This window comes from Falco biarmicus, chromosome 15, assembly GCF_023638135.1.
Source record: "Falco biarmicus isolate bFalBia1 chromosome 15, bFalBia1.pri, whole genome shotgun sequence".
Classification (NCBI taxonomy): domain Eukaryota; kingdom Metazoa; phylum Chordata; class Aves; order Falconiformes; family Falconidae; genus Falco; species Falco biarmicus.
Window position 1 is genome coordinate 11849749 of NC_079302.1, and position 12947 is coordinate 11862695.

The 12947-nt window shown below is 47.4% G+C and overlaps 1 protein-coding gene across 3 annotated transcripts in view; it reads right to left on the minus strand.

The window, feature by feature from the left end:
- The window catches only part of KCTD15 (potassium channel tetramerization domain containing 15), a 45554-nt gene that overhangs the window by 7233 nt on the left and 25374 nt on the right, over positions 1-12947 (minus strand). For all 3 annotated transcript variants that reach the window (XM_056361110.1, XM_056361109.1, XM_056361112.1), the window contains 2 exons: positions 9491-9635; positions 1338-1643 (listed from right to left, as the gene is read on the minus strand). In XM_056361110.1, coding sequence (XP_056217085.1) covers positions 1338-1643; positions 9491-9635 — 451 coding nt within the window. The remainder of the gene's footprint in view (positions 1-1337; positions 1644-9490; positions 9636-12947) is intronic.

A 12947-nucleotide genomic window follows, 5' to 3' on the forward strand; every position in this document is an offset into this window, starting at 1 on the left:
TCAACCAAATCAAACACTTGGAAGTCTTGAACCAAAAACTCCCCAAAAATAGCTAGATTTAGAATGGTTTCAGACAAAAGCGTCTATTGGTGCACAATGCACCAGGGAACGCTGCCCAGAGGCATCAGTGTCAAATGCAGGTTGTTAAAACAGCTCCATCCACCTTTACGTGTTCTGGAAACTGAGGGTCTCCCAAAAACGTTGTCAGCTGGCAGCCTGGGGGATGGAGGGCGCCTCAGCATGCTGCGCAGTAACACCACAGGTGAGCAAGGGCTCCAGGCTCCTGCCCTCCCCTGCTATTACGCCTCCCTCCCCAACCTGTCTGGCCAGCCTGTCCCACGGCCCAGTTCTTCTGCGGGTATTTGCCCACAGGGAGCTTTATCAGGACCACTATGGCATTTCCCACAGCCCAGTTAATGTCTGCAGCCACAGCCCATCTGCAGGGGACGGTAACTTTGGAAATATTCCCCTATAGGTTGATTTCACGTTCCATAATACAAGTGTCTGCAGCGTAATTTAAAGGCATATGTGCAAAAACCAAGAGCTCTGTTTTGCCCTTGTTAATTAAGGGACAAGTAAACAGCATCATCACCAGCGTTCCTTCTCCGCAGCCCAAGGATGGCTACAACACCAAAGCTTTGGCGCAGTGGCGGTCATCCCTTGTGAAATGGCATTTCTTGCCCATGAGGCTGCTGCCTAAACACAAGCCACCTATTTATTTCTGCTACCATCCACCTATCTGTCCAGTTATCTTCTTTTGTTTCAGATGTTTAATTTTAAACCTAATGTCAAAACTCTGAGTATAAAATGAAATACATTTTGTTTAAAATACTCTGGGCAATTTTTATAGAACATCCTTTTGAAAAAAAAAAAAAAAAAAAAGTGCAGAGATCAATTTTTTTAAGTCCATCCCGCAGGCACCATCATTTAATTATGAGTGAGACATAAATTATGCATTTACACATTGTTGCATTTTCTATAAAATGGTGTGGAGATTTTTTTTTTGTAGTTTTTGGAACTCTCTCTTTCTTCCTGGGGGCACTTTGGAGGAAAAAAAAACTGCTGCAGGCTATACATTGATGAAAAAATTAGCATTTATCAGTATAACACCATTATGAGACCAGCATGGCACTAACATACACAAAATCTAAATCTAGTTTTCTGCTTAGACTTAGGAAAACCTGAAAGACTGTGATCTCACCAGGCAGAAAATGTCTCCTTGCAGTATAAGCACTGAAGGTAATTGGGCAGAAGCAAATAATTTGCATATAATTGAACAAGAAATAATAAAAAAAACACCCCAGCAAACAGATGAGCCAGCACCGAAAGGACATTACCTGCACTGAATTCAACCGGCAGTATCCATTCAAAGGAAACCTAATAACATGGGTAGGGTCCTGGTTCCAGCCTGCATTTACGGAGTTGCACATGACGTCCCCAGTCTCCGGGAAGATCTCTTCTATTAAAGCTTTCTCCCCGCTCAATGCAATTCTTTCCCCCAGATCTGGAGTCACTCTTACGACCAAGCAGTCACAAGGCTGGAAATGTTTCCTTTGTTCTTTCTCTTGTTTCCATCGCTCAAGTTCCTTAATCATTGGCTGCAGCTGGTAATACTTTGCTTCTTCATATAAAAGATTAAAGTCCTGGGAAAAAAAAAAAGAAGAGAGGGAGAGAGAGAAACTAGAAATGCTTATAGTTCTTTTCTAAAAATGAGTATTTTCCTGTTTGACCTACTTAGGCTTATGTATTGTCAGCAAGAGTGCAAAGGCAACAGGTATCCACATACTTTGTCTTCGTCTTACACCTACACAGAAAACCACACCGTGTTAGTGTTGAATCTATTTGAGCTGACCGTGAAGTTCCCATTGCACTGAATTATTCTTTCATTTATGATCCCACAAGCTCAATGCCAGAAGGCTTTACTTTTGGATTAAGAAATCAAAATCACTGGTTGCAATAAGCAAAGCCTGCTGATGTAAGAGAAGATGTCCTGAGCCCCAATCTGCACTCTTGGCCTCAGATACTCACTTCTGATCTTACAACAGAGTGTCTCGGGCTTCGCTGTCACCTCTCGCACACATGTTATGAGACAGAGATGTCGGTTCAGCTTCACTTTTCACCTGTCTGCTGAGTCTGAAATTCCGCTCAGCTTCTCCCTGCGTTTCATGATTATTCATGTATTTAAAGCATACTTTGGAGCCTGGTAAATTATACAGAGGTAGTGACCATCCTGCTGGCTGGGAGCTCAGCTATGCATTCCAACAACTTAAAAGAAACAGCTCTCCCCAGCCATTTGTCCACCAGCTTGCTTGGGCTTTTGGGCAATTCAAATTCCCAGTTTGATGCAATTCCCCGTTTATTGACTGAGATGTCTTCTGCACATCCTGCTTAATAACTTTTCATCAGATTTCCAGCAGATCTTCCCACCTCAGCTTAAACACGTGAGAGTATGTTGAGGCAAAGGGTGTCAGCAGCCCCCCGACCCGAGGAAGCAGCCGTGCCCACCAGACCAAGCCAAAGAAAGGGGGAAGGCCCCAGCAGGCAGTTTGCTTACACTGGCTCACCAGCTCCTTCAGCCCCCCGAAGGGAAGAGGAGCAACAAGAGCACAGCACCAGCTCCTCTCTGCAAAGACCTGCCGTTTGCTTTCCTGGCTCCTACACCTGCTTACAGATGGAAATGCTGCACCGCAGGCACAGTGAATGCATTTTGAGGAGTATGCTGCAGGTCAGCACCTGGACAGAAAGGCCCATTCTCCACCACTGCAATGCAATGAAGTGAAAAATCAAAAGAGTGAAATGACTTGGAATGATTTGGACTGGAAAGAAGGGCACGACAAGAAGTAACGGGAAACGAGCACCAAAATTGCATGAAAAACAATGGCAGTGCTGCTGCTCCAGGACTCGGGGAAGAGGGGAAATCAAAGGCCAATGAACATGCAGCACAAAAAGGTGCAACTCTTCATAGAGGCTTGGAATTAACCTGCAAAATCTGCTGCTGCAGGATACTGTTGAACCAAAGCAGTTAGCTCTGTTCAAATTTGGCACCACAGACCCACCCCCGCAGTGGAGAGGTGCTCCTTCACCCCAGGGCTGCCTGCAGCCTGGAGATGTATGAATATTCACGGTGACACCGGCAAGGTTATCACATTACAAAAGGGACATCCAATCCTTTACATCTCTTTGATGTCTAGTAAGGCTGGGACAACACACACACACACACACACACACCACTAAGGGAGAAAAAAGGACTGGAGAAGGCACAGAGAGGAAAAAGGGATAAGAGCAAGCCGGAAGAAATGGCACACTCCTGGGAAGTAGCTGGAAGATGAAAAACAACAGGAAGATTAAAGAAGAAATCATACAGAAAGCACGCTGCAAACAACTGGAGTTGGGAACAGGCCAGACAAAGAGGTGTGGAGACTGGCTGCATCACCTGGTCCTGGGTAGACAGCATCAGACCCGAAGCCTCGTCCCCGATGGAAGGTATTTCCCCCCCTCCCCAAAATCTGCACCCTCTGCTGAACCATTACTGCTTTTCTCCGCTCACCAGTGAATCTCCCGGGTTACTGAGTATGGGAATGGTTTAAATCTACAGAGATTAGTGGCCTAAATTAAAAAAACCACCCCTGTCCCAAACTTTCCAAAATCTTCCTGTGGGACACCGGAGCAACACAGTCCACCACCTAACTGCGCTCATTACAGAGGTGTGTGCAGGGGCCCATCAAACGTTCACCGGGCATCTGCTGGTCCCACGTATCTCTCTTTTGAGCAAAGGAAAACATGCAGTGGTAAGGGAAAATGTAATGCTGTAGAGCAGCGAAAACAGGAGCAGCTAGTGCTTCCTGAAGGCAATGGTAAGTCTCTCACTGTTTTCAGTAGGTCCTGAAAAATTAGTTGTAGAATATCTGTCTTCATTGTTACTACAAGGTATTGTTTGTAAGGTCAATCAAGTGAATATGTGCTAAGAAAAGTCAACAGTAAAACCCAGAAGAGTTGGTACGGTGATATAAAACCCAAGTCCTTCATTTCTGCAAGCAGAGAGGGGTACAGTGCTCCTGAGGCTGGAAGCCAAGCCCATGACATTCACGAGAGCCTTTTCGACCGACTTCACTGGGCTTTGGGCTAGGCTGGCAGTATCCTGAATCACAGGAGTTCAACGGTCCAGCACCCCCGGACCAGAATGGTAATGTCATACAGCAAGCAAAACCAGGATCGCACCGCCTCTACCTCCCCACAGCCAGCCATGAGCCCATGGCATCAAATCCAGCTCTAGTGACTCCTGCCAGCCACCGTTTCTCCTAAAATAAACAAGATCAGGTTTACATTCTGATACAATTTCATGGTAAGACTAGTTTTCAAATGAAACAGCTCTTCTGCTACCGTTCCCAGAACGATGCAGCCACGCTTCAGCTGCTGGCTGTGTGGAAATGGGGCTGTGCTGGGGCATCGCGCGCTCTGGGATGAGGTGTGCACCTGGCCACCACTGCCTGGGTTAAGCCAAGGTATTTGGGTAGGTGTCTAAAATAAGCCTCTCATCTCCATGTCCGTTCCACTCTCGGGTTGAGCACAAATATGCTGGAAAGGGTTCTGCAACTGGAAGAAGGGGTTTGTAACAGGAGCTGGGAACCTGAGGTGTGCTGGTGCGAAGGGGCAACGTGCATGTGCGGCGTGGGGGAGTCTGGGCACTTATTATCAGGCAGTGGCAATGAGGGAAATGTGTAGCATTTGTAGAAATGTAGAGGGGATAAAAAATTGTCTTCTGCTAGGTAAGAGGAAATTCATTGCTGTCGACTAGTGACAGCGCCGGGAAGGGACACCTTCCCACCGAGTCACTTGGGCACCACTAAGGAATGTCACAATGTATTTACAGAGGGAAGAGGATTTTGCAAAACCAGGAAGAACGAACAAACGGCTCACAGTCTGGGGGTCTGGTTCTCTAAAGGCTGCGCTCGCACAGGGTAACGGACTCAACACACCGTTAAGTACATCATGTTCTCAATTCAGGTTTGATACACTGTTTGGAGTACTGTGTATCTGTGACCGGACTGGAAGCAATGCCCAGCCCTGGACCGTCTACAAAAAATGTCCAGGTAATACCGACACAGGAATTTCCACTCTGCACTGTAGATGTACAACTCTACCCTGACGATTTGCAAAAGTTTAACATGAAACATGAAGCAGAAGAATTCAGTCCACCAGGGACCTCACCAGGGATGTGCCACAGGAGCTGCAAGAAAACATTTCCATGCTGCCCACTTTTGTAAGTTACCAAAGGCAGATGCAGACACGCATCTTTCTAGATCTATCCGGAAGAGGCACGTTTCACTGAAACAGGCACAGGAGTAGCTGCAGGGCGCTAACTGCCTAGCACAGTGGCAAAGTGCACACAGTCTCACAGAAACAGCCCCAGAGCAGCCGGGTACAGCTTCTGTCCCAGGGGTACGCTGATAAACGCGTACAGCTGCTGCAGCACCCCCCTCACGGAGGGTCCAGCCCTGGCATCGGTGCGTGTTGCTGAGCGGCAGGCAGCATCCCGCAGCAGATTTTGTACAGTATCCAGGTTCCTTGTGCTGCAGGACTAATGATGCATCTCTCATTTCTCCAAAGGATTATTTCCCTACCTTCCCAACCTCTTTAACAGCAGTGTACTTCATGGCAGCACAGCCCAGAGTCAAGCACTGTGTACGGGAGCTAATGGAGCTGACTGTGTTTAGCCAAGGAAAACTGTTTTACTCCAAAGGTGATTCCCACCAGCCAAGGTCCTTGCTCATGAACAGGGTCCTCCCTGCTACACTAAAGGGCAGATAGACAGTCCAGCCTCTGATTTTGCTGTAAAGCACCATAAAATGCCTTCACGAGCTACCATGAGCCTTCAGCTTCTTGCGGCTGTTTTAAGAACTAGTGAAGTTCTGTCAGGTCACCTGGAAAAGGGAGCAGATAGCCAGGTGGGATGCACACAGCCTGCTGGAGTGCACACAGCACTCCATCCACAACTTCTGGACAGCATTTAGATCTCATAGCAAAGGTAAACAGACCCTTCAAAGATGCACCTTTTTGCCTTTCACAAAGTAATTTTCTCCTCGTGATTCAGTAGAAAAGCTTTTTTTCTGGTGGGTTTCACATTGGCTGAATTCTGCAGTCCCCTCTGACAGGGGTGACATCTTCCTGAGGTGGAGATGGGAAGTGTGACTGCAAAGCCAGCTGTGCTGCTGCTTCAACGTCAGTGCCAGTGGGTCCGTACAGATCTGCTAAGTACAGGCAGAGACAGCCAACAGAAACTGTAAAACCATGTCTCCCGTGAACCTGATGCTGTTCTCTCAGTACTAAAGAGGCCCTTTATTTTTGTACCTGATGTTGACTCCTGAACAGGCTGAAATGGCTCTTTCCACCCGTTTTTCACTTGTTATTCTTTGTTACACGAAACAACAAACTGTCATCCTGACTCAACATTTCTTTTATATTTTAGTGCTGTGAAGCTCTGACTCCTGGCTACGAGAGAAAGTTGCTCGCTTCTGCGATGACAACTGCGCCATTTGCGAAGGTCAGTTTGAGAGCACTTAAAATTAGATGCAAGGACACTGATTTTAAAACGATAGTAATGAATTAGTGTGTTAGCCTTGTGGTTCTAGTGCTCTGTAATCCATATGAAACTCAAATATCCTGTGCGTTTGTGCTCCTCCCCTCCTTAAGATGGAGCAGTAAGATATCCTTAAGATAAGCAGGAAGTGAGTCTCATGTAAGTAGGTACCATTCGTCCTGGTTTTGCATGAAATTATGTATTGGCAGTGAAGGGGACAGATGCTGCTCATAAATCTCCTCGGGAAGCACCTCTGATGGCAGGAGGAGATCAAGGCAGAGGATATTTGGGCTGCAGAGGAGGGGCAGCTCCTGTGCCAGCCACCCCTGACCCAGCAGTGGGCAGACTGGGGCATGCTGGCTCCACGCTCAAGGACGTTTGATGCTCAAGGTGTTGTGGAAGTGTAGGAACAGGGAGCTGTAAGCAGCTCCAGGCTGCTCGCCATCGCCTCGCTCAGCACGGGCTGGCTGCAAGGGAGAGCTGAGCCAAAGAACGCACAGTAATTTCTCGGCGTACTTCATGTGGCTTAAAATCCCCCAAACCCAGGAAAATTATATGAACTATTAGAGTGTTGCTTTCAGCAGGGAGACCTGTCAGATACTAAACACTTTCAAGTTATGGCTTATTAGTAGTTGGAAGGGTAATTAATATTCACTGTAAACACACCAGTCAGACTTGATAATAAAGAACCACTAGCCTAGGAACACATACCCCACTTTCTCTGCATTTCAGTGTTAACTTAGTCTGAAAACAACACTTAAATAGCAAACACAATAATGCTAGTGCGGTACTAACATTCCAAACTTTCCAAAATAACCATCTGAGCAGCAATTCAAGTTGAAAAGCAACTTGGCTAAACCTTGAGGCTAATAAACTGCTTGATTAAATTAAGGGGTAAAAACTAATAAATATTCAAAACACTTGATAATGCTTTGTTTGACATAAAGAACATTTAATGCAAGTCTCACTGGAAAACCTGTCAGGTTTTATACCTTAAATAGAGTTTTGCATTTAGAAACACCAAGTGATTCCATTTGCTGCCTTTGATTATTGTCTTCTGTCACTTTAATCACGCTGGTAAAATTACACGATTTCTGTGAAGTCAAATCCGTTTACAATGCAGTTTTAATATAGCTTTGCAGCGCATTCTTCTATGCATTTTTATTTAGCTACTCCCTACCTAGCAATACTTTGCTTTGTTCTTGAGCCCTCATTAGCCTGGGGTTTGCTCTAAAGCTCTCCCAGGGAGGAACTAAACAAAATACAGTTAACCCTATGCAAAGAGATGGTCTGGAACAACGGACTGAGCCCGGGCACAGCGCCGGCTCTCCCGAGTCTCTCCCAGCCCTGCCAGCGGCTCGCTGTGCAGACAAGTCCTTGGCATCCACCGGCACTCTCACCTCCAGGCTCTTACCAAATCCTGCTGGTTTTGTTTCACAGCACCTCTGAAATCTGGATGCCAGCTGGGGCCATGATCAGCCCTAACTACATCTCTTCTGCCCTCTCTTCTCACGCCTTCTTGTCCCACTAGACTGCCCCAAACACTGCTGCTAAGGCGTCTCTCCGGCAGTTCACCGGCTTCTCCATCCTCTCCCCTTTACTTGATCCAGCTTACAATCCACAGGGCTGGGCTGGGCTTCAGCCTCACTCCAACCTGCGCGTTTGCTCTCATTCTCTACAAAGAGCTTTTCTCACATGCCCCACTGGGTGCTCTGGCTCTCACCCTGCCTGGTGCACCCCAACCGCAGGGCTGCTGCTCCCCAGAAAGGCCAGCGCTCGGGACAGCCCTTCTGGCTGGGTGCTCCAGCACTGCCCATGAACGCCAGCACTCCTCCCTGCCTGGGACTGGATGTGCACTCCCATCGCACACCGTCTCTGCTCAGCGTTAACCGGGAGCGCTCCCATGCTGGGGTCAAGTACTTGTCACTTAGGTAAGAGCGGCTGAGGAGGGGTTTGCAGCATGCGGATCAGCTGTACTCCAAAGCCGAAGCCACCACAGCAACCACACGTCTGGATTGATGCAGTCTTGCCTACCTAGTCCAACGTGCAAAGCGAAATCTCACTGCACAGCATGGGAACCTTCCTCCCCAGCAACGCTCCACATCCTCTAACTGAGCAGATCCCCATCGCCATCCCAATTTATTCATCATTTCATCCTGGAGTTAGTGCTTTTGTTGAAACTTGTCATCTACAGTTTGGGCACTTTTGTCTTCTAATTTTCATACATAAGGATGACAATGTTGCAAGTTTTGTAAGCGCAAAGTCAAATAAACAAGGCTAGGAGGAGAGCGTTTAAACAATCAGGACTTGCAAAGCCACAACCAGCGCCATTATTTCACAGAAAACATGTATTGCTCCTTAAAAAGCCCTCAGTAAATTGCATCTCCCAAGAATATTTTGACATTCATAAACTGTGTAAAGATTGCTTGCTGAAATCAAAGTATCTGCATCGGTTACATCTAACACAAATCCTCGTGGGCTTGTTTAAGGGTGTTTCTTTTTTATACCAACAAGAAAAAGATTTATACAATTTAAGTCCTCTAAGTATCAAATTTAAAATATTTCTTCCAGATTCTGAGCATTAAACCCTGGTAAGTGCTAGTTGCTGATGTTGCTTCTTAATTGTTGTTATACCCTTATAAATAAGCTAAAAATGTGAGAAAATACAATTAGTTTAGAAAAACTGATTTAGCCATAAGCTTCATCGTTTAACTTTTTATGGTATCCATGACAACAATTGGTCCATTTATTAAATAATAGCATCCCTGGTGTAATATGCAAGTACTAAAAATCCTAACAATAAACAGCAACATTTAGTTAAGTGTGTTTAGGTCAAGTACACAAACCAACCTGCACCAAAACAAATGACAGAATGGGAGGAAAAAACAGATTGCAGACTATAGCTTTCCTTACCTTAAAGTCATCTGGGAGCAGTAGCTTAGATGTCCTTAGGAAGCTTAATATATATCTGAAAATTTCACCATCTCGATCAATGAAATAATGCTGTTTTAAACTGTCCAAGACAATAGGCTCTGTGCCATTAAACAGACGACTTATTCTGAAAAAAAGAAAGAAAAAGAAATGGGCAAAAGAGACAAAATCGCATTATACCCTCAGGGCTTAAGAACATCCAGCCAATTTAGCTGCATCAATTCAATGTGCATAAGGTAACACAGTATCTTAATTTGGTGACAAACAACTGCACAAAGACAGATGCCCCAGTCGTGTGCGTGCACCACACGCTCGCACACGCGGAGCACGCGTGCAGGCGCACACACCAGCAGCAAGAGCCCTGCAGCTGCCCTGGCACTAAGCTCGCGCTGCCCCAAACCAGGGCTGCGAATCAGGCCCACGAGCCCACCAAGAACGTGCCTGTGAAACGCCCACCCGCAGCTGGCAGGGGAATGCTGGTGCGAAGGTGCACCGCCGGCTGTTACAGACCCCTGCCCGCCATCTCCTGCTCACGGCGAGCCGAATCGGAGACGGGATCCTGGCCACAAGCTTTTCCTCCAGCTGGGCTGTCATTTTTGATCAAATGCCACCAAAGCCCTTCCGTGCTAGAGGAGAGGCTGCCCATACGCCGAGATGAGCCGTACGGACCCCTCGGTGGTGGGTAAGCGTCCACCCAACGCTGCATGCTTTGGCAAACCGGCAACCAATGGCCCGTGCAGCATCTGCAGCGCTGCCTGCGGGACCAGTCCCACCACCAGCAGTCCTGGGGATCAGAGCCTGGCAGAAGAAAGCAACGTGGCCAGTCTTTTGTGAGCAAAGGAAAGGAAGCGGGACCTATGAGCCTGGGGGATCAGCTGGTTACAGGACCAAAATATACCGCATCAGCTACATCACTCCAGCTGTCTCCACGTCCTGAGGAGCACACTCTGCAGAAAGCAAACCGGGCATCTGCCTGGCTGCTGTTCCTCCCGCCCTTCCCCTCCAAACGCCTGGCTTCTCTCAGAACGCTTTGTCTTCTCATGAGAAATAACCCAGCTGAATATATGTTCTTGAAAGGAAAATCGCAGGAGACAGACAGCAACGACCTATTAAGTAATTGAGTCCATCTCTCTGACAGTGCAGCATTGTTCCCAACTGCAGAGTGTCTCGTGTTTCAAAGTCAAGTCTTAAATAACCCTGCCAGTGAGGACTCCTCCATTTCCCAGAGAGACTATCCCGCAGCCTGCTGGATTTCACTGTCAGGCCGTCCCTCCGACTCGGCCGTGCAGTCCCCTGTGTGTCCCTCGCTGAGACCAGGACAGGGCTTTTCCCCGCCGTGGATAACAAGCTCACCAAACCCTGCCAAAGGCAACGTGGTGCTGCTGGCGAATGCCACGGCCTCGCCGCCTCCTTCCTTCCAGCATCACCACCGCACCCCAAGCCTTCTGGCCCGGCAGCGAGGGGAGCGGATGCGAGAGACCCAAGCCCGGCCGGGGAAGGCAGGCGCCCACCCCGGCGATGGGAAGGGGCAGGTTTGCTGCCCCACGGCCGCCCGCGGTGCTGGTGCCACCGGCTGCACCCCACGCCGCTGGCTTTGCCTTGTGGGTTCATGCAACACGGTGAGATTTGCTCTCCACAGCTGCACCTCGGTCTGATCTTCTAACTTGCTAATTTAGTTGCAAATTTAATTAACATGCCATTTATTTCTAAATTAACTGTGGAGATATTAAATAAAACTGGACTTAGCAAGTCCCCACTGAATTCAGCTAAAAATCTTTCTGCCCTCTTAAGCAAGCTCCAGGTTTTACTGCCTGCTCTCGCGTCTGTGTCAGCATTCAGCTAGTCCAAGATACTTAGGAGAATAATCAAATGCTCCCCTAAACCCTAAGTGTAACGTGTTTACTATTTTTCTTCATCCTCTAGCTTTTCCAACGGTATCAGAGAACACCATCCGGTTCATGCTGCAACATCTAATTTATATAATCCCAAGGTTCAGTAAGCCTCCAGTAATTTACTATTTTCTTTTTCATTGTTATTTTAGGGCCATTTGCCCGAGACAGTTATATATGTTGCTTTGTATAGTGTTAAATTTTATTCCAGGAATAATTTATTTCCTCAGACATGCACATGAGCCAGTGTGCTGTGCCGGGTTAGACTGAAAGCTGAGGAAACACTGAGAGAGCAACTTAAGGCTCAGTATGGTGCATTTATTGAGTAAATTTGCGTGGCCATTGAAGGTTTTGAGATCTTACACCCTAAGCACACCGGGCTGTATCTTAAACCTCCTCCCCTTCGCTGCCCTTTCCCTGTGAAGTCTGCAAAAGCAAGGCGACGGCTGCTGTTCGGCTCTGCCACGCGTATGGGGGAAGGTTTGCCAACAACGACAGGGTGCAGGGAAGACAGGGTACAAAATTTTAATGGGCCGCTCTTTAATGTAGTGAAGCATTTTTTTGGTAATGAAAACAAAACATGAATTTTTAGGCCTTTGTGGAGTGCCCTGAGCTGTATTTCTTCACCAGCAAAATTACTGCTGGGGAAAGAAACTTGCAGAGTGTTGAAAGACTTAACTGCCACCCCAAAAACAGAGTGATGAATAGTTCCAAGGATTTATTTGACATTTTAGGGGGCTGCTATTTTCCAAGAACCAACTTCACTGCAGCATGTTGTAACGCTGCATGCAGAAAGCGCTCCTGCTCCTCCCTTCTTGCCAGTATAAACTGTACCTGCACAAAGTCCATCAGAAAATGCAACACTGTGAGAGCACCAAGTGAACTCAAATGGCAGCTTCAAAAGGAAAGTTTGCCTGACAGGGTTACTCATCACATGTGAAGCCATGGAAAAGAGCACGGTGACCGGGGGCAGCTCCACAAGCCTCACCGGGACCCAGCGTGTTCAGTGGATGGGTCTCGGGTGGCCAGAATGAAATGCCGCACACAGAAGCACAGAAGCAAAATGCGCACAGGCTGTCAGAGAGCCGGCAAGTTAGCAAGTGCCAGGGGATAGGAATGGTTTTGCACTGTGCAAACTTGTTGATGTTCAATCAGAAATTATGTCCTAGTCTGGCTGGCGGCCTCAGTAAGCTGCTCCCTCCAGCACCCTGCCATGTGATGCGAGTTAAAGTCACGGGGAATGGCTGCAGCTCTCAGACTGGGCAGCAGTCACCCTGAAAATGGCTGGGTTTATAAGTGGTCATGGTGCCCAGTACTGTACTGGTGGACAAATTGGGTACGGGTGTTTTCACTTGTTTATGGCATGTGGGAATGGCACTTCCAGTGATGCTTGTGAAGAGGTGGGAGGCACAGGAAAACAGGGATGAGGCAAAGAGAACCGCACTTGGATCTTACAGCCATGGGTGAGTCTGTGCAATCAACCCCTCTTCAGCATTCCCACCTTTTGGAAGAGATTCATCACTTTCTAATTCAAGAACACTCTTAAAACT